General features: G+C 33.2%; 1 protein-coding gene across 2 annotated transcripts; it reads right to left on the reverse strand.

Moving 5' to 3' along the window:
* On the reverse strand, nucleotides 1-26,894 carry LOC105337751 (Golgi apparatus protein 1). 2 transcript variants are annotated; one of them, XM_011442622.4, is made up of 25 exons: nucleotides 26,484-26,894; nucleotides 22,423-22,455; nucleotides 22,238-22,324; nucleotides 21,707-21,922; nucleotides 20,642-20,887; nucleotides 20,217-20,400; nucleotides 19,324-19,565; nucleotides 18,860-18,981; nucleotides 18,390-18,491; nucleotides 13,263-13,446; nucleotides 12,000-12,143; nucleotides 11,078-11,230; nucleotides 10,569-10,682; nucleotides 10,085-10,173; nucleotides 9,818-9,932; nucleotides 9,348-9,440; nucleotides 8,639-8,710; nucleotides 5,442-5,501; nucleotides 3,738-3,867; nucleotides 3,292-3,434; nucleotides 3,065-3,166; nucleotides 2,278-2,442; nucleotides 1,801-1,921; nucleotides 1,303-1,409; nucleotides 1-815 (listed from the first exon to the last, which is right to left on the reverse strand). In XM_011442622.4, exons 1-25 carry the CDS (start codon nucleotides 26,865-26,867, stop codon nucleotides 648-650), a joined length of 3,576 nt encoding a protein of 1,191 aa, XP_011440924.3. In that variant the 5' UTR covers nucleotides 26,868-26,894; the 3' UTR covers nucleotides 1-647. The 2 variants fall into 2 exon arrangements, with proteins under 2 accessions (XP_011440924.3, XP_011440925.3); XM_011442623.4 differs by lacking the exon at nucleotides 13,263-13,446 and adding an exon at nucleotides 14,444-14,600.
* Between the last annotated feature and the right edge of the window lie 755 nt (nucleotides 26,895-27,649).

Below are 27,649 nucleotides of genomic sequence, written 5' to 3' on the forward strand. Positions count from 1 at the left end.
TTTCTGGTAAAGGAAATGTTTCTCTAAGCATATTATTTAGATATCATAACTGTTATCAAATTATCTGTTGGTAGTTTGTTTTACTGTATAAACATTATGGTATGTAATCTCGGAGAATTGTAAAACAGATAGACCTGTACACGTTTATCATATAACATACAAGTATTTGTCTGTCTGTAATCAATAATAATGATACATGTACATACATGAAAATCACAGAGATGAGCCACTTTGCAAATTACACACTCCCTTTACTTGAACAGATTCGAATATAGTACAATGTACATGTCCTCAATTGAAAAAATCAAGTAATTTAAATCATTTTTTCTCAAACATTTCTCCCTTTGTTCAAAGATGGCTTTAAATGAGCATTGGTAATAACTTAACTAAAGAGAAACATGCATTTTAAATGACAATATGCAAACAGCACTTTTAACTGAATTTCTCCCAAACATAGCCTTTTAGACAAGCTTCAGGCAACAACCTAAGATCCCTGTATCAAGGAAATATAGTAAAACAAGAGACTTAAAAAAAAGAAAGGAGAGAAGGAAAGAAAAAATAAAACACAAGCACGGACACCCCTCCTCCTGATCTGAACAGATGCTGCTGTGTGGTCTTTGGACTGGAATGTGCTGACTTGGGGCTCTCTACTTCATCTTGTTCTGTTTGGCCACTCGCTTGCTTACCCTCCCACAGGTAATGCCGACCAGGAAGAAAACCCCAATGATGCTGCAGATGACAAAGAGCAAGTAGTTCTTGGAGGGGGAGGCCACTATCTGCTGGTACACATCATGGAAGCCTTCCACTGGTTTGCCCTGAAGCAGTCAAAATATAAATTGTCAACTTTTTTTTAAAATTGGCTTTTGAAGTATAGTATATGAATCGGTATCCTATCAATAATGAGGTGTGCAAAAATATGAAAAGAAATCAGAAGAAATGACTGAGATCTAGCATTAGCACACAAACTCAGATCAGCATACTGGTTATTTTTTTTGTGTGTGGAAATATCAAACATATACATGTATATCTATATGTAGATCATATTTACACAATAAATTCACTGAAAAATATAAATGTTTAACTTGAAAATGCTACACATTATATAAAATTCTATATCTCTTTATTTAGATACATAAAAAAATATTACAGGACAAAAACTTTTCTACATTCAATACTGTAACTATTGAAATATTCAACCCAAGTGTGCATGTTCATGTTGCAGTCTTTCATTGATAGCTTTTGGAACTGAAAATTTATAGAATAAATTTATTTTCGAGTTTTAATTTCTACAGGCAAACAAACCTGTGCTGCTAACTCCCATAACTGTTTCCTCTTGTCCAATAATTTTCTGCACTCCTGGGAAACTTGTTTGGGATGATCTTCAAGCTCTGCTAATAAGCAAGCCATTCCTAAAAATGAAGTAAACAGGTGTGAATTTTGTTTCTCAGAACTTCCATACACTACAAAAACAAAGCACCAATGATATACAAATGTTTATTAAAATTAATTAATATGTGGATTATGATATTATTCCCTTTATATTTCACTACCGGTAGTTAATCTTAAATGGTAATTGAGGAAAACACACAGATTTTTTAACTGGGACAAAATCAATGAATTGAAGATAATACTTAGATCAGACTGAAATTAGAGCCCTAATTGTATAATAGGTTGAATAGTTCTAAGCAAGCAAGTCCCTTTCTATTGATACTTGATGATTCCTTTTTTCAACGAACACTGCCCATGAATCAATGAGTTAATATACCTATATCAAACATTGACCAGTACACAGACACTTACTTCTTCCCTCCCCTGGTTCAAGGTCACCACAGAACTTTTGGAGGTCGCGCTGACACGCCATGTGAAGCAGGGGGTCAATGTTGATATCAATCTGGGCTTCCTGTATCACACGCTGGATTTCCTAAAAAAGTCACAACAAAGTTACACAGAGGAACAAGAGCATCAAATAGCACAGCATTTCCCTGGCGGAACATATACATTTTCATCAAAGTAAGGATACCATATGTACACAACTCTTTAGTCGGAGTCATCTTGCCATATTTGTTGATTTTTACTTGTTTTGCAAAAAGAGGCATTCCCTACAAAAGAATTGCTCCTCTAACAATCTTCTGCTGTTGTTATACCCTTCAATTTTCAATTTCTGAGGAATACGTACATGTAGATACTGTAACAATTTATCCACCGAAACACAAGACAGAAACCAGCTGATCCACAGCAGGAGTACTAACTACTACGAAGTTTGGAGATAGGTAGTACCTGTTTGCAGGCATCGTTTGTGATGATGCGCTTGAGGAAGTTCTGCTTCAGACACTCCACCACTTTACCACTGCCATCGCTGCTCTGCACCATTTCTACCTTGTTTAATCCCCCGGAGTTCTGTTTCATTGCCATCTCATGTTCATCTCCACAGTATTTGATGATCTAGCGAGAGCATAGGATGCATTGACAAATTCAGTCTTGTTTATGCACTATTAAATTAATTCTTAGGGTTGAGGACCATTCACTAAGGGAAGCTATTAAGGCTAAGCTTTAAAGCAATATGAGCTGCAATTTTCATGTTGGAATGTTTTAAAAAGAAAATGTTATTTTTGACTAAAATGACAAAAAATATCATTGTTTTTAAATTTCTGTTAGTCTGTGGAAAATTTTCTGTGGAAAAAGCCATTAAGAGCTCTTAACTGAAGCAAAATTGAATTATTGTCGTCCTATACAAATATTGATCGGCTATATATTCCTTATAAGTGAAATCTTTCTCTGACAAAATTTAATGATTTTTACAAATCTTATTTTATTATCATAAAAGTTTAAGTTACAGACAGACTTATCATACTAGCAGGTTTTTGCAGCAAAATAAAATTCTAAAAAATACAGCTCATATTGCTTTAAACAAGTAAATGTATAATATGTTACTGGCAGAGTCACCAAAAGTAATTTTGATAGATGAATACTCCAGAAAGACAATGAATGGACTTAGTGATCTCATGTCTCAAAAATAAATGAAAAAAAAAATATATCGCACAATACTTGATGAATATACAATTACCTCTTTTTCACAAGTTGAAGCCAATACGGGGTCCTCCATGTAATTATGGGCCGAGTCTTTGATGACATTGCGGATCACATCGTTACAATCTCGGGACAATTTCTGCAGAATCATATAAAAAAAAAAGCTGTGTTTTAAAACATTGCTGAAACAAATATAGAAAGCATCTTTATATCTGCATACATGTATTTTCACAAATGTTCTTTGACATCAGTGCTATTTCCTACCTTTTCTATGAATCGCTTCCTCAGACATGTGACAACTTTGCCCTGAAGCTCATCATCATTTTTCTGGGTGTGCAGGACATTTTTACAGAATTTAGGTATGTCCATTCTGCACTTCTTCTGGAGTTCTGGGTTTAACCTGTAGTCTACAAAAAGAAGCAATTGCCAAGAATTCACTACATTAATGTATACACACTGCACACAGCAATAAAGGCATTCTAAACAACCCTTTGGTTCTTTTAGTTGACATGGAGTTACTATTTCATTACACAGCTGTAACGTTTAATCAGATATTTCTTGGGTAATACATGCACTAACTCTAAACTTAATCTAATGTTGTTGTTGTTAAAGGAATTTAAGTGCAAGATTTTAACAACAATTTACCGGTACATATCCATATACATGGTAAAGCTACACTGTACTTAATCAATTTTTTTTCAAACACATACCTTTGTTTTCGGCTATTTCTCTTTTAACAATGAGTTCGCGGCATTTATGGTCAAATTCCTGCTTATCTTTATGCTTTCTCAGACAGGGCAGAATCTCATCCTCCTTCATATCATCATCGTCACAGTATGTCTGAAATTAACGAAGAGCAATGAGCAAGGTCTGTATATGGTAAATGAATTCTTGCTACAGTTCTAATCAATTTTAATTCTATATCTACGTTGTTCCTAGTTACTAAGTAGTCACAAAAATATTTCTTTGCACAAGTACACAAGTAAATGTAAATGCACAAAACATAGATGTGATGAAGCCTAGATTTTGTATATCTGTAATAGTTATCCACTTTGATAATAAACGGTTTAGATTTTCTACATCAAATAACATAATTTATCATGGCTTTCACTAAAGGAGAGACTGGAGGTGATTTTTAGCATTTTATTGATTAGAATTAAACACTTAGATTTTTATGTAGGGCATATTAAAATATCTAAATCACTCTAAAAAAAAAAAAAAAAAAATCTATGAATGAGTAATTTGCCTTTTCACTTAAAAATTTAAAGCCCTGATTATACAGAAAGAACCATAACCCGCCAACAAGAAGGAGTAACCTATGTGGGACATGTACCATATAGATGATGATGTGACCGTGACTTTTACCAATGACAAGGCTTAAATGACCCTTTTTGGAAAAGGGTCCTGGACCTTTTTCAATTGGGAATTTTTCATCGAAAAATTTGCTCTTTTGGGAAAAATAGTTCAACAAATATGGCTCAATGCAAGTTATCAAAAAACAAAATTCTACACAGTTTTCTTGGTTTTCATTTGCATATACCGGTATTTACATTTAAAAAGTATTATTCCCTCTATTTCTTATGGAAACTTATAGTTAATTCATAGCTCTATAGAAATGGCCAGACTGAAATCTACACGCCCCGTTTATCGATTGGTTGAAATCTACAGTGGCTGAAATGGACAAGAAACTGACAGGATAAAATTGACATGCTCTTTTTTATCGATTGGTTGAAGCCTTCAGCAACCTGGTTGTTTCTTTTAGCTAACGTACTTATTTACAATAACATTAATTTAGTAAAATTTACAAACATTTCATAATCAATGTATTAATTACTTAAAAGAAAGATGTTAATATAAACAATAAAATGCTTTCTTTGATGATTCATGCGGGTTATGAAGGTAGCGATCATTGCAGAAAAAATTTACATAACCAGCTATATATTTTTTCTGCAATGTCGCTACCTTCATATCCCGAATGAATCACTAAAGAAAGCATTTTATTGTTTAAATTACACTTATAATCATTCAATTAATGTTTTCGTCATAATAAACCACACTTAACAGAACAATCAAATATTTTGATGACATATACCAGGATTTCTCACTCAGCATAGCTACAAATTCAGCATCTTATCTTTTAAAACACAAAACTGCACAGTTATTTTGAGAATTATATTTTGGGGAAAAAACAGTCAAATTTCAATTCGGAATGGGTCCCTTTACAGGACCTGCATGCAAGGGATATTATGTCCTAAATGACCTTAGAATAAATGCATGACCTACCCTCAGGTCATAGGCATAGCTTTATTCTAAGTCTGCACACCTGATTCACATGACCTAATTCTTTCTACCATTTATAAAACGATGCATTTATGAACATGCAAATGTCTACCTTGAACATTGAATTTTCTTACTTTGATCATTGCTTTACAAACTGAATGGACTTTGTAGTCACCAATCACTGCTTCTTCTTGCTAAAAAATTAAAAATGACCAACTTTAAAATCATCAGGACTGCATTCTATGTACATGCTCAGTAAAATTTGGTTATAGCAAAGTCCTATGGATCAGTAATGGACTGCATTTGATTATAACCAATTTGATATATCCATATAAGGAATTCATTATAATCAGTATAGCAAATTTACTATAAATGTACATATATTTTCTTCCATAAGACTACAATTAATGCTTATCAAGGCAAAAAAAAAAATAAAAATACATTCTTTTCAATCCTAAAAAAATTAGATTGTAAATTGATGGATGCATGTGAAAGTAAATTCATACAAAACTTTTATTTTAATTGGTATTGCTAACAATTAAAAATATAAAGAATTAATTAAACATAGGTAATCACAGATTACAAAGCTCACCGAGACGAGGCATCACCCCTATGAGACCACCTTTATCATATTATATGAAAATCATACTTTATGATCTTGGATATTCATGGATTCTGTTTTGACACAAAATCAGATATCATCTGTTAAAAAATTGTATGATAATCATATGTTCATATATTAATCAATATAATAATATAAAATTAAATATTGCATCCTATCATACTAACAATATATATCATATAATACAATAAAATACTGCAATAAACAAAGATGATATTGTAAATATGAAATGACATTGTATTGTGTTAAACCTTATTGTATTTGATCACATAATACAACATTTAATACAATATTGTATTATATGATACAATATCATATTACATAATACATCATAACATTGAAACATATGATATTATATTGTATAATATAGTATGATATATTGTATTGTATGATATTGTATAATATTTGATACATAATATGATATTGTATTATATGATACAATATAATTTGATATAACATTGTATCATATCAAATGATACAATGTGATAAAGTAAAATATCATATAATACAATATCATACATACATATTGTATCATATGATACAATAATTTATAATATAAACCAATATCATATTATACAATATCGTATGATACGATAATATATAATATAACAATATCATATAATACAGTTTCGCGTGATATAATTGTAAATTAAAGAAACCAATATCATATTATACAATATTGTATGATACAATATAATATTGGATCATTATATACAATACTATACAAAACAATATCATGATACAATATCATATCATAAAAAATCAAAAAAATTGATACAATATCATATCGTATCATATAACTTTTTACAGTATAACATATGATATTATATTGTATCATATTAAACAAAAGTGTTTCATATCATACAATACTTTATCATAGGAATCATGTTATATCATTTAACAACAACCTCATCTTTCTATCAAGCAGGTTTAAGTGAGGTAGGAGATTTCTTTAGCATCCTTGATAATGGAGATCAGGCTCTGCATCTGAAGCAACCTCTGCGTTTCATTTATAATATAGTTAAATCAACTATGCAAGCTATCATCTATAAAACATGTGACCTGTTCAAAAAAATCTAAACCTCATCCAGCATCCGAAACCCTCGGCTCAGATTCAGCATTCAAGCCTGTCAGGTGCATCAGTATACATAAGACGCATCTCCATGCAAGTTTGGTGAAGTTCAGACCAGTAATAACTAAGATATCATCATCAGAGGGCACTAGCAATTAAAACTTAACCTGCTCCAGCATCCGCAACCTATGGCTCAGATTCAACATCCATGCCTGTCAGGTGCATCTGTATCATAAGACACACCATCCATTCAAGTTTGGTGAAGTTAGGACCTGTAATAACTAAGATATATTTTTTAGCATCCTTGATAATGGAGATCAAGCTCTGCATCTGAAGCTTCCTCTGTGATTCATTCATATTACAGTTTAGTCAGCTATGCAAGTTGAAATAGTACTATCATCTATTAAACATGTGACCTGTTCCAAAAAACTTAACCATATCCAGCATCTGAAACCTATGGCTCAGACTCGGCATTCAAGCCTGTCAGGTGCATCAGTATCATAAGATGCACCATCCATTGAAGTCTGGTAAGTTAGGACAAGCAATAACTAAGATATAATCATCAGAGGGCACCTGTTTCAAAAACTTTAACCAGCTCTAAAAACCTTCACCTCCTCCAGCATCCGAAACCTATGGCTCAGATTCAGCATTCAAGCCTGTCTGGTGCATCAGTATCATAAGACGCACCATCCATAGCAGTCTGGTGAAGTTAGGACCAGTAGTAACTAAGATATCATCATCAGAGGGAACCTGCAACAAAAACTTTAACCAGCTCTAAAAACCTTAACCTCCTTCAGCATCTGTAACCTATAGCTCAGATTCAGCACCCAAGCCTGCCTGGTGCATCAGTATCATAAGACACACCATCCATGCAAGTTTGGTGAAGTACGGACCAGCAGTAACTTAGAAATTGCTATCAAAGGGCACCTGCAACAAAAACTTTAACCTGCTCTAAAAACCTTAACCTCCTCCAGCATCCGAAACCTATAGCTCAGATTCAGCACTCAAGCCTGTCTGGTGCATCAGTATCATACATGTAAGACACACCATCCATGCAAGTTTGGTGAAGTACGGACCTGCAGTAACTAAGATATTGCTATCAAAGGGCACCTGCAACAAAAACTTTAACCTGGTCCAACAACCTTAACCTCCTCCAGCATCTGAAATTTAGGACTCAGATTCAGCATCCTAGTCTTTCAAGTCCATAAGTAGGTCCAGATGCATCATCCATGCAAGTTTGGTGAAGATAGGACAAGTAATAGCCTAGATACAGGACATGCAACAAAAACTTTAACCAGGTCCGGACGCCGACGCCGACGCCGACGCCGAGGGTATAGCATAAGCTCCCCCTGACTTCGTCTCGGTGAGCTAAAAAGGTTTCTATTTTTTAGATCATTTTTCACATTTAATATGGGGCTCAAAATCAATTGTTATATCTGTAAATTTGCTACATCCAAAATTTGTTAAAACCATTAAATTTTGCAAGGATTTGTTAAAGATGTTGCTAAATACTCTACAACATGTCATTATATCTGAGATTTAGCTTTATCTGTGTTCTTAATAAACAGATTTTACTGCACCATACATTACATGTAGCAACATTGATGTAGCAACTCTGATGATTTCCCTCTACATACCTCTCTTTTAAACAGGAGCTTATGACAGGGCTTTGATAAAACCTTCTGATTTCTCTTTAAACATTCCAACATCTGTGCAAGAATAGAAAAGTCATCAGAAAAAAGCTTTATCTGTGATCCTAAACCACATGGTCATGCATATAAAAAGATAAGATTCCCAACATTTTCATTTGTTCTGTTCAAGAATGAATAAGTATTACAATATGATTTAACTACCAGTACATTCAATGTACATGTAAATTTTATGTCAGACAGTTATCCAATATGCATCTTCAAGTAGTGTACAATCAAAACAACTGCTGCAGGCTGATCTAGATTGTCTTGACCAAAATTTTCATAAAGCACTGGTAAGATTAAAATTCTCAAAAAATCTACATGGGACACATTTGTCTATACAGTGTAGTAATTTTAAAGAATCATTTACTAATAACATAATAAAAACAAACCAGACAAATCAAACAAAATACAGTCAAACCTCGTCATCTCGAACTAAATGGGACTGGTTAAAAACTTCAAGATATCCGAGTATTCGAGATATCAAGGGTAAAATACTAAAAGTTTAAGTGTTTGGGACCTAAAAATCACTTCCACATATCCAAAGTATTCGAGATATCGGTGTTCAAGATACCGAAGTACAACTGTAAATAATTTATGTTTACTGTCTTGTTTTCCAATTTAACTGAACGAATGACAAAACCAGTTCTCTAACCTTTGCATTTCCTTTCTCCACATCTTTACACCTGTCCTCCATATCATTGTGGCAGGCCTGAACCAGTTTTTCGTCCAATCGAATATCCTCACCCTACAAAATTTTTGTCAAGCCTAAAACACAGCTTTACACAAGATGAGAGTTGGTTTTTTTTTTGTGTTTTATTATTCAAATAAAACTTTGTCCCTTGCTGTATCAAAAACACACAAATGAATAATCTACAAATTCATATTCATACTTAATTTCAGGTATACTTGTATACTATTTTCGTACTAAGAAGATTTAATTCAGAATGCAATTATTTTTTAATAAATATAAAACTGATCTTTCACCATTAAATGCAATTATCATTACAAGAAGGATACGTAACATTTCAAAAATAATCAAACCAACCTATGTCATTGTGTTTTCCATATCAATATACATGTATTAACATAAATGTAAAGTAGAATAAGGTAATGGAATCTTACCCTTTCCAAGACTTCTGCTCGAAGTTGCTTTCGGCATACTTTATCAATTCGATGTTTTTCTTCTAACAAAGTATCATTTCGGACATGTTCACTGAGGCATGAAATCACGTCAATTCTGTTAAAAAAAAAATAAAGAGAATCATAATTCATGCATCACGAACACAGTCATTCTTTCCATTCTGAGGTCAAATCTAATATCATGAAGTCTTTTCTCCTTAAACTTAAGAAACAAATACATGTAATTAAAATGATTATACTCAATCTTACTTGGATTTTTTGTTTTTACAGAACTTCGAAACAGATCGCTTGCAAGCTTCCTTGAACTTGTGATCAAATCGGAAATTCTTCATGGAGATCTAAAATTGACAATATCATTAATGCATGTAGTTACAAATGAACAATACGATAATAAAGTTAATTAACTTCCATAAATCTCCATGTTTCCTATTAAAATCCTAACCTTCTGATCTTTAATTAAGTCAAACTTACAGCATCACATGGTCAAATTCTGAACTAAAAGTTCATTAATGCCTAACAATTTATCATTTAAAAAAGATATAGGTATTTACAATTTGCCAATTACTTTTGAAATAGGATTTTTAAACCTTCATGTGTTACAATGTTAAGGACTATACAAATACATTGTACTGATTTTAAGTACAAGGTACTTTGGTTTTTCATCAAACATTCCAACAAGCTCTTTTGGACAAGACAGAAAAAATAGAGAGCTTGGTGCTACACAGAGACTAACCAGCTGATGGTGCTCAATGCCAGCTCTACATTTCTCGTCCATTCTGGGTTTATTCTTGTTCCTGATCAGGCAGTCCATGATGTTGTCTGTGTCATCTCCCTCCAGTCCATCATCCTGTTAAAGTAACACAACACTGGTCAAACATGTACCTCTACACTGCACCAAGGACATTTACAAGTAGATAAGAAGATAGAGTGTAACAGTCAACAGCTGATTTTAAGTTTACCCCAGTAACAGCAGTTTTGTTAGCATATCAAGATCTAAATTGAACTGTATTAATTTAACTATACATTTTTTTTCTCATATCCTTATACTTGGCATAACAACTTGTGCAAAAAAAACACACTTTTTTCAGAAAATGAATGAGTTCTTATAATTTTTATTTATGCTTCAATATGCTGAACTGAACTTTTAAAAAAATCAAACATTGTGCATGAAATATAATACCAAAGACTCTTAAGTTGCATTTCGATTTTCAATGAAATCAGGACCGCCTGATTGGCACATACCGTGTCACAGAATTTGTTGATCATGGGGGTGCAGGCCTTCATCAGGATGACATCTAGTTCTGGCATCTCATCCTCGTCCTCCGTGAAGTTCCCGATCACTTCCTGGCACTCAACCTCCAAGGTGTCTAAATGCTCTTGTAAACACTGGATCTCCTAAAGATTGTTATAAAATGTACAATACACAATGCAATACACTTGTATTTCTTAAAATCTTATCAAACTTGTCCCTTTTTTTCATTTAGAACCATTTTAACAAGACCTTGGACTTTCAGTAGGATGTAACAATCTATTTCTTGCGTCAAAACAAGTTAAAATGACGCTAGTTTCAAGCGAAATATACACCGATTGCGTAGTCTTTGCTCAAAAGCCAGACAAATCCTGTTGATTTCAAAGAGTCATGGCTGAGAAGCCTACAATGAAATAGACAGGACTACGTCACATTGCCGTTTGACTCAACTACCCAAAGTCCAAGCTCTTGTTAAAATGGTTCTAATCTCAGTAAACTTGGCAGTAATTAAGGTGGAATATCACACCTGGAAAATGTCATTAACATTAAATAATTTGAATATGAAAGATATAATGATAAATACACTGTAGATACGTCGAATAATAAAAAAAACCTTGCAGTTTGAGGATGAAAAATAAATGTCTAAAAAATTCAAATCAGTAAGAAACAACAAAAGCCCCTGTAGGAATTGAAATCGGGATGTACAGATCACAAACCCAACACTTTATCCACTTGGCTGTTGAGTTGCATGTTGCTGTCGATAAAATCCTCTGAATAAAACGAAATGGTTAAATCAGAGGTCAGCCATTTTGTGATGATGTGTTATTCCACCTTAAGAAAGGTTTATTTTTCATCAAAGTGACAGTTACGGTATATCTCTTACCTGCATAGTTGAATAGATAACAGTTAACCTACCTGGTTTGGGCCTGGGTTATCCATGTCTGAACAGTACATCCCCAGGTCCTTGAGACAGACTCGCTCCACCTCGGGCCTCAAATCCACACTGTGAGCTCTCTGTCTCATGACTCGCATGATCTCGGTTTTGCATTGTTTAGACACCTACAGGTACATCATCAGATGATTACTCATTTGAGACAAAATGAAAATTCATGTCATATTTACATCAATAGGTTTTTATATTCATTTCAAACTGTTAACTTGAACCATTAGAGAATTTTCAGTAAAAAAAAGTTAATGCAGTGAACTGAAAATACATTTATTGTGAAAACTTGATTATATTATTTAAGCAGCAGAAAGAAATAAAATCAAAGTGGTTTCACAGTATCACAGATATTTCCATCAAGTACAACAACTTATTTTCCTCCGCCTGTCAAAAGCACTGCCATGCATGCAGGTTAAGACGAATCACCAACATGCAACAAATCTTTAGCAAAAACAAAATATTTGGTCAGTTATGGTTCTAATTGCTTCCATTCCCAAAATACAGGATTACCCAATTACACATGGAATTTTCAGACTAATTTTAACAGAGTAAAATAATGGGTTGGCAGTGTGTGGTGAGAAATTAGTAAAAAATCATCAAGGAATGTACATGTGGAACCTCAAATAAACATAATACCGGTACTTTATTTGATTCAGAAATATTCAAAGGGTCATCAGTAATGTTAGTGATGTGGCAGTGGTGAAACACAGGATCTCTCAGTACTTCAGCCTTAGTTTTATAAAATGTGCTTGTCCTGTGTACCCCCTGCACGTTCACTCAATCACGTCCTTTATCCATCTACATGTTTCCATTTAGCAATACATTTATGTATCTAAACTTAGGCATTTTCCTGATTCTTTATCTCTTGCATACATGTACAAAATTTATCTGCACTTTATTGAAAAGACTAGTAGTTAAAAATGAATCTCCAATGGAAGGAAATACATTTAGATTTATATATGTAAAAAACTTTTATAAGTGCCTATTTAATAGTACACAATGAAATCAACTGATCAAGTAATTGAATACTGGTTGCTGAAATTTAGGAAAAGGCAGCTTAGACATGCAGGAATATTAAAAAAGAAATTCCCAGTTCTTCCATAAGTTTGCTGGAGCCTTCATATTTATTCCTGAATTGCATGTTGCTCAAATGCTTCCATCCTTAACAAAATGAAACTCACATCAGACAGAAACATAGATTGAAAGACTTGTATAAACAGTGGTGATGAGTATACCCCTTTCTGTTCATTAGCCTGATCCTTTCTCCCAGCCTTTTCTTGTCTGATATTCCTGTACAAGCATGCGACGGTATATTCCTTTTTCTTATCGTCTTTGAATCGATCCTGAATCCAGTTACCCGAGACTCCACAGAGCTCCTTGGCATTGCGTCGACATTTACTGAACAAATGTTGGTCTAATCTGTGGGGTAAAAGATCCGTAACTCTGCATTACCGACCCTTGTTATAAGACAGTTTTTAGCCCTCCCTGTTTCACTTTGCCAAAAATGACTTGTGATGTGGTAGTCCATTTGTGTTAACAAAGCATGCAGGCTGTTAAAAATGTTAGTGTTAGGGAAAAGCATTTAACACAGAGGTTCTGGAATAAAACATGCAAGGGTGTAATAAAAAGTATCTCTGTATTTATTTTTAAAAAGTGTCTAGTAGCATTAATTTTAGACAGTATCATGCCATAATAAACATCTTGAACAATTTGAATACCACTGAGTTTTAATACTTTTTCGTTAAATTTGATCACATCTTTACCATTGCGGTACTCTAATTGTATATCAAAGAGACACTTTGTATTATTACCACTTGCTTGAAAGGCAATAAATTGCTCTGCAATGTAAATATACCTGGTAAAAAATTAGCGGTACTAACACCAAAAGCACCGGAACAGACACCACAACTAGCCAGCAGAGAGACGCAGAGTGCAGTCAGGTCTGAACAGTGACACACCACAGCAATATCATCAAATGTCTAGTGTTGTTGGGCCGAGTCTTTGTATTTACTTTGACCATTTTTTGTTCTGCTTTGACGATTTATTACTGTGGAATCATATTCAATTCATGGGGGAGTCAGTGTGTCCTTGGGGAGCAATTAATGACCGTTTCATGGGGACGTCATTTCGCTGGTAAATCATTCGTAAACTGGTTTGTGGGGACATAATTTTGTGGGAAACTTGTTTATATGGAAGTTTCAGTGAATCATTTACAATGTCAAAATAATTTTTTTTCACAAGGCTGAATATGGGTTAGAGTGACCGAAGAAATCCACAAACTTTGGTCCAACATGAACAATACTGATTCCACAGTATCAAGATCTGGTTAGCTTCTGATCAACACAAACACAAGATTCATACTGCTATGGTGTGGTACTGCTCAGAGACCTTTTTGATCGTCGTCGGGGGGCCTCACCTTATGACCAGAGTCATTTTCCTTCATGAAGCGATAGAGACACGGCAGTATTAGGGGTCCATTGTTAGGGTGCATTGACTTGGGTTCAGCCCACTCAGGGGCATGACAGAGTCTCTCCGCATCTTTATGACACCTCTTGTATAACGCTGCGTCCAGCCTAGAACACATACCCCTTCAACTCAATTCATTGTAAATCACCTTCAAATTTATATTCTATACCCCTAATTTGAGACTTACTCCATGCTAGGTTTTCCCCTCCAAATCCATCCCCCCCCCCCGACCCACCCACACACACATCACACTCTCTCTTTAGGCCTTCAGGTCTATATATTGGAAGTTACCAGTTTTAGAAACTAAAAGATTATCAAAAATTGTTCTGTACCAGTTATGCATTTATAACAAGCATATGCATGGGCCATTATTTCAAGCTGAAGAAAAGATCACACTCTAGGTTTTGATTTCAATAGGAAATTTTAAGACTGATAATATTTAATCCAATTGGCATGGCTTGGTAAGTGTCTTATTTGTTGAGCAGATTTGTTTCTAATACAAATTTACGGTAGAGAAAACGTTCAGGATACCAAAGTGCTCTTTATTGTTATAAATCATTTGACATTCAGAATTGATATCTTTTAATTATTTTACTTTCAGATAGCTGTGCACTGAAGCAGAAAAAATCTAGTATAAACACTGTGAACACAACAGTCAAGTGTTAAATTTGACCATCAGAATACAAGTCTACTAGTAGGATGAGTACTAAATGTCATGTATAACCAAAAACAATTGTGTAAATATTATGTCATAAGTGATAGGTAAATACTTTGTGTATATCATAAAAGTAAAATAAGGAGAATGTATTAAATTCTGTATCAAAAAAATTCCTGTGGAATCATCAAAATTCATGGTGGCTCAATTTTTGTGGTATTTGTGGGTAGCCCTCCCCACGAATTGACATCCTCGTTAAAAACAAATTTAGAAAGAGTTATCTGATAACCAACAATCCACTAAAAATTGACACCCATGAATTTATATGATTCCACAGTATGCTATGTACAAAAAATCTTTTTCTAACTAGTTTTTACGTCTTAATTCTCCTAGAGTCAATCATGAAAGTGTTGTGAAAAAGGAAGCACAAAATCAAAGAGTGAACAAACTAGCATCAATTGTGGGCAATTTTTTTTGTCTCTTTTTCCATTTCTGGATGTCATCCAAAAAATTGTATAAGCATGATGTTTTTGAAACTACAAAGCTAAGCATTGAAGCTTTCACACTGAGTTATACAATTACTAGTATATAAATGGCAATTCTGTTACCCCCCCCCCCCCCCACCCCACCCCCCAAAAAAATCTCAAGCATACAAAACAAGATATCTGTGAGCCAATGCTCACTAGTGATACCCCCGCTCTGATGTGAATATGCAAAATAAGCAAAGTCGACATTTAACAGAAAGCTGGCATCCGATTGGTACAGAAATATATCCCACAATATGGCATGCCTAAACAAATAGTGTGTTAAAATTTCAAGCATCTGCGATAAACAGCTGCTGAGAAATCTTTGACGGAAATTTGTTTGAAAATTTTGGCTAAAATAAACAAAGAACTCATTTAACAAGAAGATGACCTCCGATTGGTACAAAAATATATCCCACAATATGGCATGCCAAAACAAATAGTGTGTTAAAATTTCAAGCATCTGCGATAAATAGCTGCTGAGAAATCTTTGACAAAAATTTGTTTGAAAATTTTGGCTAAAAATAAACAAAGTCATTATTTAACAGGAAGTTGACGTCGGATTTATACAAAAATATATCCCACAATATGGCATGCCAAAACAAATAGTGTGTTAAAATTTCAAGCATCTGCGATAAATAGCTGCTGAGAAATCTTTGACAAAAATTTGTTTGAAAATTTTGGCTAAAAATAAACAGTCGTCATTTAACACCCGATTGGTACAGAAATATATCCCACGATATGGCATGCCTATACAAATATTGTGTAAAAATTTCAAGCATCTGCGATAAATAGTTGCTTAGAAATCTTTGACGAAAATTTGTTTGAAAATTTTGGTTAAAAAATAAGCAAAGTCGCCATTTAACAGGAAGTTGACGTCCGATTGGTACAAAAATATATCCCACGATATGGCATGCCTTAACAAACACTGTGTTAAAATTTCAAGCATCTGCAATAAATAGTTGCTGAGATAAATGCGACAGAAATTTTTGTTACGGACGGACGGACGGACGGACAGACAGACAGACGGACTGACAGACAAACACACAAGGGTAAAACAGTATACCCCCTCTCCTTCGGAGCGGGGGTATAATTATAAACATGGGCTTCAATTATTTCCCTCCTCATAGTTATCAACTATTCAATCCCAATTCCGTTAAAGAGTGAAGGGAACAGCTAATGGACTACTTTACAAAAGCAACAAAATTCTAATCTCTCCATTACTGGCCCCCTCCACTTTAAACTCTGTAATCTTATCACTGAGATTCTGAGCAGACTAGCTATACTTTTGAAGGTTCTTACTGAAATAAATTGTCATTATCATTGACATAATAGTTAACTATAAAAGCACATTTGCATTTCAACAAAAATCATACTTTACTGACATTATTAAACCGTAATGCAAACTTTCGGAATTTTGTTATGGATCTGCATTTTTAATCTTTTGTCATTTACAAAATTCAAAAATTTAGAATGCTTATCAAAACAGCACCGACTGTAACTGTCTAACATTACTGAGGAGGTCTTTTACAAATGCAGTCAGTTGCACAATTAATTTTTTTTTTGTAGAGATTGCACATTTTTGTTTCTGGATATGTTTAGTGATGTTGTTTTTAAATTTGTTTTAGTAAAACTGTGAATTAAGAGAAGATTTAAGAGATAACATATCACAGGAACAAAAAGATTAGAAGGTCATAATATTTCAGCAAAATAAATAACTATATTAAGATATAGCATGAACAAGACAATGACACTACTAGATCACAAATAGTATATAAATAGTGCCTGTTTGGGAGGGTAACAGTTGAAATTGACACCCCGAGAAAACCATTGTCAACCGACGCGAAGCGGAGGTTGACAATGATTTTCGAGGGGTGTCAATTTCAACTGTTATCCTCCCAAACAGGCACTATTTATTTTGTTATACTGAATGTCTTTTTTTAAATTTTTAAGAAAATTTTACTGCTTTTATATAGGAATAACGTGAATTCTACAGCGAACCGTACGCGCATAATTTTCGCGCATGTAACATTTTTTAATGTTACCCGTTGCCAAGTGCGTTGCTAACGCTGAGGGTATTAGTAAATATTATTAACTGCGTCTTAACCAATCAGATTTCAGTATTTAACATGAAAGTATAACAATCATCATTATGACATTCATGGCCTGATTTTATTGTATTTTTTTCTTCAGAATTTTCCAACAAGAATACGTGTCAATAAGTATACACATGTATTGCAGTAACTTTAATTAGAAATACACTGAAATTAACAGATAGTCATAAAAGATTTGAACCCCACACGATTACTTATACATGTACATGTATGTGTTGTTATCAATGAAAAATAATTTTTAAAGGAATGACAAGTAGGTATACATGTACTTTGGTACACTGTTAATAAGTGGATAGAATGATGTTGAATTCTGAATTCAGTTCCACATTCCTAAAAATTCTGATGTGCATATTGTGATATTAAATATGACATCAAGTAGACTTAAAGGTAAATCAACAAATCTTTAAAAACAAATGAGTGTGAGATTGAAATTTAATCAAGTCAAATCTAATAAACAGCTTTTCTAAGAAATGCTTTATGAGAGGAGAATAGGACATATATTTCAGTGTAAGTCTTCTCAGTAAGTGACAGACTGTATGGTTTCTAAAGGAATGCAACAAAGTATATATTGAGTTCTTTTGACCTATTTGATGTTTGCATTACCTGAAGTCCCTTGCTACAAAGTACTGAATCTCCATCAGTCTCTCCTCACACTCATCAGTCATGATCTCCGAGTCCAGGTGGTCCATCAGACAGCTGATCACTCTACAACCATCACCAGCAGGTTAAAATCTAGTAACACTTCTCTCTCTCTCTCTCTCCTCTCTCTCTCCTCTCTCTCTGTCTCTCTCTCTCTCTCTCTCATAATACTTCTCTCTCTTGGTTTTTCATAGTGTGGATAGATTACATGTAATATATTCTAAACTGAATATTCAATATTCATGACTAGAATAATGGTTATACCTGCATGCTTTCCTTAACAAACTTTCAATTATTTGAAAATGTGTCTATTGAAAAAATAAAACTTCGCTTAGAATATCTTTAATATGAGCAAAGAAAAACATACAAAATTCTCTCTCTCTCTCTCTCTCTTTCTCTCTCTCTCTCTCTCTCTGGTTTCAGCACCAGGTTACCTGGCATCTCCCGGCTGTACGTGTTTACAACCTGACTGTACGACGGGTTCACAGGCCATGTGTAGGACCTTGTCCATTCTGTAATCACTGCCTGGGTCAGCCTCTTGAATCAACGCCTCCAACTGTGTGTGAAAAAATCAACATGTCATGTAGTGATCTGTTAATCACACACTAAAACATCACCACAAAATTGCACATTGATGTGATATCAATCATAATAGTATGCATGCGTTATCCATTATAAAACAAACATATAAATGATAGTGCCAGCTTATCCCATCTCAGCTTTGCCATTTCAGGGCAACAGTTTGCTTCAAGCTATGAACTTACGACAAACAAACAAACAATTTTTTAAAAACAGCAAAAAAGTGCATTTTTCTTCTTGCTTTCAAAATGAAAACCATTTCTAAGTTGTAATCAGAAATTTAAAACCAAATTAACGTAAGATTGAAAGAGAAACTTACAGCTCTCCTACACTTGGGTGACATCTCCGACTGTGCCGCGTGTTTCCTTTGGTCCCTTGCCGGGCGAGCGAGGTTCATCAGACAATGAATAGTTTTGCCGCCTCTTTGGAGACCCTTTTCACAGGATTCCAGTATCTCTGCGTGACAGTCGTTCAAAATCTCTGGGCTGATCGAATAGTCCTCCATCAAATCTTGCCGTAGTTCTGCCATTTCTATTTGGCATTCGTTACTGATTACTTGCTCTAGTTTTAAAAAAAAAAAAAAAGATAAAAATCAGTTCCTACATGCATCCCTTATTAAACAGACAGGTTTGATAAATGAGAATGAATGCATATCAATATTAAGCCCTTTGATTGTTATGAAATTAAAAAAATTGTTTAATCACTGTAGATTCCCTATAACCATTGTGGTTTGCTTTACATAGACCATGATAATAGACCATCTTCCAATAAAATGAAATATTCTACACTCAACTAAAACCACTGTGATTAGTATTTATAATTTTCTGCAAAAATTTATAATCAATACGGACTTACAAAATGCTGTATCTTTCATCTATCCTAACAAATGCATATTCAACCAGCTGCTGTTAAATTTTTTTATCATCACGGTTTCATCATTTTTTTAATATAGATTTTTGGGGCGTTTCTATGTTGGGTACATCAACAAATTCAAAATTACATTGTATATTGAAGCATATTGTAAGTCTAAAGACAAAATCAATCATTTGTATAAGAAATGTCAAAGAGGGCATTTATCCTCAAAACAGAAATTTACTCAATCAATGAAAATTTATGCCCCCAAATGTCAACGAAACCTTTGAATATACACCATGGCACCCCTGTTGCCATTGAAACTTAAGATGTGGAAATTCTGTGCTTTTTGAATTTTACCTGTTTTGATGGCATTTTCTAAACATAGTAAAATGTTGGCTCTTCGGAAGTCTCCCTCTGCCACTTTGTCCTTTTTATTGCAGCCATGTTCTTTGATATCTTTATGACAGGCACTGTAGAATGTCTTCTCCACTTTAACATCTTCAGCTATTAACCTCTGTCTGATGGTAACCATTTCTTTGCACTGGAATCAAAAAGAGAATAATAGCATACAAAATTCTCAAGACTATCTAAACACAATATATTCTTTAAAAAAAAAAAAAATTTTATTTCAAGCTATCATCTGTGCTTTAGTTTTATTAACTATTGACTTTGTCAATGTGCCAACAAATAGGAATTGTAAAGTTTCTTTTTTTAAAATTATATATATATATATAAATAAAGAACTTTCAAGAGAGAAAATTATCCACAAGGTCTGTACCAACCTGTGTGGACATCATCTTGTCAAATTTGTGTTTGAATAAACATTCGTAAATCTTCCCTCCGCCGGCCGGGACATCAGCGCAGAGTCGCTCCCTGTCCTCACGACAGGCGTAGTACAGCTGACGATCTAAATGGTAGTCGTCCGCCTGTAGTTCAGCCACTCGTAGCAACTGCTTCCTGCATCCATCATGCAAATCACCAATTTTGTTGGCCAGGCATTCTAAAGTTTTCCCCTGGGTATGTACATCCTAAACATGAAGGAAAATATTCAATGATAATTTTTTTTTTAAACTTTCTTTTACACATTATCTTAATTTCTTTGATTTTTCAATCTACCTACCATTAGGTCCTGTAAAGTCTTAAAGGGTCACGGTCACCATTTTTGTCAAATTCTATTTTTTTACAATGCTTTAAAAATGCATTTTTAATGATCTAATGAAATTTGAGAGTCAGTCATTAAGTTATAAGCAAGATACAGAGCTCACAATTCTTTGTTATGTAAACAAGGCTCGTGCCCTGTTTTTGTTTATGTAGGTTCAATATACCAGTAAAAAAAAAATTTCCAAGCTGATTTTCTATATTCTTATTCATTTTTAGCCTATATATACAGTTCTTAACGTTTAACACATTCATTTAAGGTCTAAAATTGGATTTTTCACTTCAACATTCAAAATGTAAACAAAAGCTTTGTTTAATTAGTAAAGAATTGTAAGCTCTGTAACTCACTTATAACTCAACGAATGACACTTAAATTCTGGTAGATAGTTAAAAATATGCCTTATTTAAGCATTGTAAACATTAAAATCTGAAAAATAATTTTTGACCAAAATCATGACCATGTCCTTTTAATACCAAGGACTCTCAGAAAATGTCGTCATAAAAGGTAAAGGTAATTATGGTGTATGGCATCGATGGCTGAATAAATCATGTGACATAAATATCATAAAATTATAATCAGAATAAATGATGTGACATTGACCTTCTACCAAAAATTCAAAAGGCCAGAAGTCAACCCAATATTTGTATTTTTCCTAAAAATTTCAAACCAGAGTCTCAACTTGACTTACGTTTTCATCTGCTGGGCCAATTCTCCCACATTTAAGCTGTTCAATGTCTACTGAACATTGGTCAACAAAATGATAAATCAGTCTATAGTCACTGAACACAATCCTGGCCATTTTCTCCAGATAGGTGTGGCAGTTGCCTGTTACGTTTTCAATGTTATCGACAAGGCATGGGATGATCAAACCCTTCCCTTTCTCCAGCTGAGAGCATTCATGGATCTTCAACACAAGAAGATGATTATGTTGAACATAAACAAAAAAATTACTTGTCAATGGAATGACAAATGTAGAATAAACATAATTAACATTCATAAACTTTGTATCCATTTTAAGGATCATATCGGTATAATAAAGTTGACTGACATTACATAATACGTGTGAATATTCTGATCAGGTTTCTGATACATTTTAATTATATTATACAGGCATGAAAGAGTTATTTGAAACTTTTACAATATAGCTAGATACCATGATCAGTACTTTAAAATAACACAGCAAATACATACCCATCTAAGGAACAAAATGAAACCTCACCTGACTTAACTCGCTTTTACAAACTTCTTGAGCTGCGTAATCAAATCTGTCATCCTTTGTTAAATTGCGTTTGTATACCCAAATATACTAAAAATGAAAGGTTAGATTCATGTGCAATTTTAAAAGGATTCAAAAATTCATTTTAATAACATCTGTGTATTTTTGGGCTTTTTTTTTTTACTTACATGCTGGCAATCTGATGATAGATCATCCATAATCTAAAAATAAACAAGAAAAATAGAAATAATTTCATATTCATAATGTGTGAACTGTACATTAATCAATGTAAAAAATAAATATAATCACAGTCTTTAAGTACTTCAGGTTATCTTTGATTTTCAGCTGAATGGTAGACATTTTAATTGGCTGTTGTTATTACTATAACTATAATGAGTTCATTCAGTCATCTTAAAACTTACCTACTTTATTCTTATAATCATAAAATTGCCATAACCCTGCCTTGTCAATGTATCATTTGGACAATTTCATGTAATAAAAATTTTTTTTTCATAACCTCATTACCTTTTCTATGTTAACTTAATAAATTGTGATATTTTTTTTTACATGAAACATGTGCATGCTTTACTCATGTTACTGGAAATCGAATATATAAATGATTGACCACACATGAGTCAGCAATGTATTCAACAGGTGGTAGGTCACAATACCAAATATACAAACAAGATCTTTTATGTCAGATGTAAAGTAAAATTGATTAAGGTACACGTTAAATTTAAAAAAAAAATACTTTTGTACAGGGATGGGATAATTGAAAAAAGTATTTGTAATTGAGTGTAATTAATTACATTTTTCAAAGTAATTGAAAGTAATTGAGTCTGTCTTTTCAATTACAAGTAATTGAATGTATTTAAATACATTCCAAAAACATTGTGTATTTTCAATTACTTTTCAATTACATCTCAATTACTTTTTTCCAAGTTTAAAATATAATAAAGGTGTCTTATAATGATAAATAGATTTTATACATGTTTGGCATGGACTTTTGTTTATACAATAATTAAATGTCCCATAATGTTTCATATGAACACACTGCCCAGGGCAATAGGTAAAGATCTAATTTTGTGGAGATGTGAACTCCTCCAATACCCAAGAACCCCAATTGATTTTAGACTCAAGGGAATCAAAATATCTTATTCTTGTGAATTATAGTAATTATTATTTATATACTGATATGCTGCATTGCCGAAAGTTGTACTTTCTTAATAAACATAGTTTTTAATATGTGAATAAAAATTAATTCACTATAGAGAAAATATTATTCAGAACCAAAAATGAACTTAAAGGTACTTAATGAATTTAATGTTAAAGAAAATTTTCAAGAAATCTGATCTGAACTGAACTATACAACCTTTAAAAACATAACCGTACATAAAGCCCTGTATATCTTAATGTCGTTAATATATGTATATGTTCTCAAGATTTAAAAAAATAAAACTAAAGTAATTGAAATGTAATTAATTACATTTATCATAGTAATTGAGAGTAATTAATAACATTTTAAAAAATCAATGTAATTGTAATTGCAAGTAATTGATAAAATTGTCAATGTATTTGAAAGTAATTAATTACTTTTCAAAGTAATTGACCCCAACTCTGCTTTTGTAAGTTGTTGGAATATATTTCACTCTAATTGTAAACCTAAATAAACAAGGAAAATTCAGTACTGGGGACTATGTTTCAGAAATCTATAAAATTTACAAAAGGGGGTATAAAACATATGCCCAAATACTGTATACAGTGAAATATTCGCCCCCCGTTTTATTTACGCCCCTTTCGCCCTTATTGCCAGAGGGCGAATTTAAGACTAGTCCAACTCTATATTACAAATAATATTTCTGTTAACACAACTGCATCTGGGCAAATTCAAGACGAGGCGAAACCGTTTGCATTCTTTGCAAGTGTATATGGGCGAAAATTACACAGGGCGAAAATAACCCTGTTTAAAATATGCAAGGGAATTTTTAAAAATTGGACTAAATCAAAGGTAAAAGATTTTGACAAGGAAATTATGCGATGCACATTTATGCGATGCACACTGTACATGTTTTCAAACTGTAAATTCCCTGGTAGTTGTTGTCATTCCCTCAGTTGTGCACACTGGTAGTGAAATTGACCAGCATTTTTCATATTCATAGAAACAATTGTTTTACAAGGTGTGTCAAATACATTTGAAATTAAATGTTTATAGTCTGTCCAAAGTGATTTCTTCCATCACTTTATAATGATTTTTTATTAAAACAAATATATCTGTCAATGAAGTACAATTCAAATTGATAAAAGGGGAAAAATCCAAGATTTCTTTGTCAATATATCATCTATTTTTACGGGGAGAATTTCACAGGAACGATAAAACATCATTAGGATATTTAAAATAGGATATGTTAACATCTTATATCCATTCAAAAGTACTCAGGACACCTTGCACAATATTTTAATATTATCATCCAGGCTAATTTAATGTCTTTTGCAATGCAAATTCCCTGTAGACTTTCCATTTTTGGTTTTGTATCGAAACCTGGAGTTGTAGAGGGAGTGTTTCATAACAGATAATCTGAACTATTTTCATTCTAATGAAGAATATAATTTAGGTACAAAGGTTTTTATACCAAGCGCAGCGAGAGGTGGACAAAGCAAGGATTAATGGTATCAGTGAAAATGAGAGTTGAATCAGGGGCTAAAGAATTTTCTTCCAGCCCTTGGCGCCGCCATATTGGCCATCATTTTGTTTTTAAAAAGTTAGTTCAATCATTGACTTACTGGCACTTATTGACGTTAATTGCCCCTAAACTCAATTAAAAATGTTTCAATTGAAGGTAATTTAAATTAAAAGAAATTAAAGTGGAAACCAGATTAAGTTTCAATAGTGCTTTAATAAAGAAACAAGACTAGTTTAAGGTATGTCTTATCAAATTACCAGATGGAAAATAAAAATATCAACATCAAGGAACTGATATTTTAGATACTGAATAAAGTATTCAATTTCATTACCGCAGTAGTCAACATATGAATTAAATTGATAAACAATGAAAGAAGAAATAAACAAATTTCAGAATCACGTAACCCTCTTCCACTATTTACAGAGACAAAACTTGTATCTGTTACTTATGAAACATGACGTAATATTTGCATATGCATTGTTCTTTCCCACTGTAAGTCCATACGGAGGAACTGCAATTTTTTTTCTATAAATGCAATTGCTCCGTGTGTATACTATGACGTCATAAAGGTTTGACGTCGTATACTTTTCAATGACGTTTTAGATTTTAAACCACTATACGATACATGATGTGTTTTTCTTCAACTCCATAAAATTGATGTATTTAATATTAAAACCTGTCTTATAAATTAATAATATTTTAAAAGAATTACTGTTATAACATATCATTGATTCTGTTAACAAATCTATGTGAATTAAAAAGATACATTACAGTCTGAATGATTAATTTTGATGCAATAGCTAAAAGTTAAGGTCAAGGCTAATACAGGGTATTTGCGAGTGGTAAAATGCAAATATAAGTAATAAACAACGATTATTTAGTGTACATGGCGTTATGAATAGCAACTGCTCTGCTGGCATATTTTCCATAATGCGCTAGCGCGCATCATGGAATATGCCAGCAGAGCAATTGCTATTCATAACGCCATGTTCACTAAATAACGTTGTTTATTTCTTAAATAATGTAGACTGAGCATGGGATGTTTAGTTTAACTTGGCTAATGATTTGAGTTGGCAACCAGGCGAATCCTACTGTGTGTGATTCAAATAAATTTTGTTTTATTAAAATAAAATTGCACTGTTTTAAACCTGTGCTCGGTCCAACAGTCACACCATTTACATATTAATTACTGAGATATTATGCAAAAAGTGGGGAAGCAGAAACTTGGGTGAGTGTAGTATGCTATAAGAAACTTTTCTGACAACAGGTTGACAAAATGAATGAATCCATATATGTCTAAGTTAAATTCTACTCCATACCAAAAGTCACCGCACTATCATTTACAATGCTGTTATAACTGATATTTGCAAAGTATAAAATATCACACATTTCACTTTTTTTTTAAGAAGAAGTGAAATGGCATACACCATTCACAAAATTCAACTTTGTAATTGACTCATGACATCATGAGCATCATATTCATGAATATCAATTGCGTTATTTAGCATATTAAATGTCATTGTTTTCTTTTAATTAAGCATGCAAAATCCTATGAAGTGCGTGTTTACCTTCAAGTCATTTTGTAAGCAATCCAGAATGGCGAAATTATTCTTATATATTTTCGGATTACAGTGTTTTATAATATCGTTTGCACACTCCTTAGTCTCAGAAAGCCTAATAGCTGGAGGTTTTACACCTTCGGGCTTAGCGGCACTCAATTTACTTTTATCCACTGGTGGAATTGGTTGATGAGTCTGTCTACGGAGAGAGGCAGCATGTTTCTCGTCAATTGCTCCTGTTCTATGAATGTCGCCTGCTTTTTCATTGACTATTTTATTACCAGGGTGTATATTTGCAGCTCCTCCAGCTACATTTTGTCCATTTACACGAATAAGTAAAAATACAAACACTGTGAACCTCAGCATCATTACACGTCGCTCACTAACATCCATATTGGAGGAAGTGCCTTTTACGTCATTGTGTCTAATATCACTCCACAGATGGCTATCGTCATATGTTAATGAATTAAGTGAAAATTGTATAGCTATATGCTGAACTATTTATGTTGCCGTTTATTTTAGTATGACTGGCAATTTATCAATTATTTAATTTTCTTGGACCCCCTTAAACTTGGAATATATACTGCGCAATAATACACAAGTAAATAAGTTCCGGTTTGTAAAACTTAAAATAATAACCATGCGAAAGAACAATCCCGGAATAATTTGTCCTTTTTATTTTCATCCTTCGTCCAATTCATTTTTTTAATAGTTTATTTTTTTTTAAGCCAAACTGTGGTAATCATTTGAATGGTATATTTTCAAGTTGATACATTGATCACATTAATAGCAATGCGGATGCGACGAGGATATGTTGAGGGGTAACGGTTACCGTTCTACCCCACCCCTCCCGCGATTCCCCGGCGCTCTATTATTTTCTAAAATAAATAAATAAATTAATTAATTAATAACACTTGCTACAAAGGTGAAATATGCAACCAAACACTATACTATAAGAAATAATTTTCCGCTTGACCGCACACAATGCACATGCAGTGAAAGTCTAGACGAGTCGGGATGTTCAAAGGAAGTTCATGCGGTTACTGGCGATGACATATATGTCCATTCGTATAATATCACATTTGTAAATAACTTTGTTGTTGTTGTTTTACAAATGTTTTTGCCAGCATATTACAGTATATTTTCGGTGGCGGATTTAAAGGGGGGGGGGGGGC

This window comes from Magallana gigas, chromosome 3 (genome assembly GCF_963853765.1).
Source record: "Magallana gigas chromosome 3, xbMagGiga1.1, whole genome shotgun sequence".
NCBI lineage: Eukaryota > Metazoa > Mollusca > Bivalvia > Ostreida > Ostreidae > Magallana > Magallana gigas.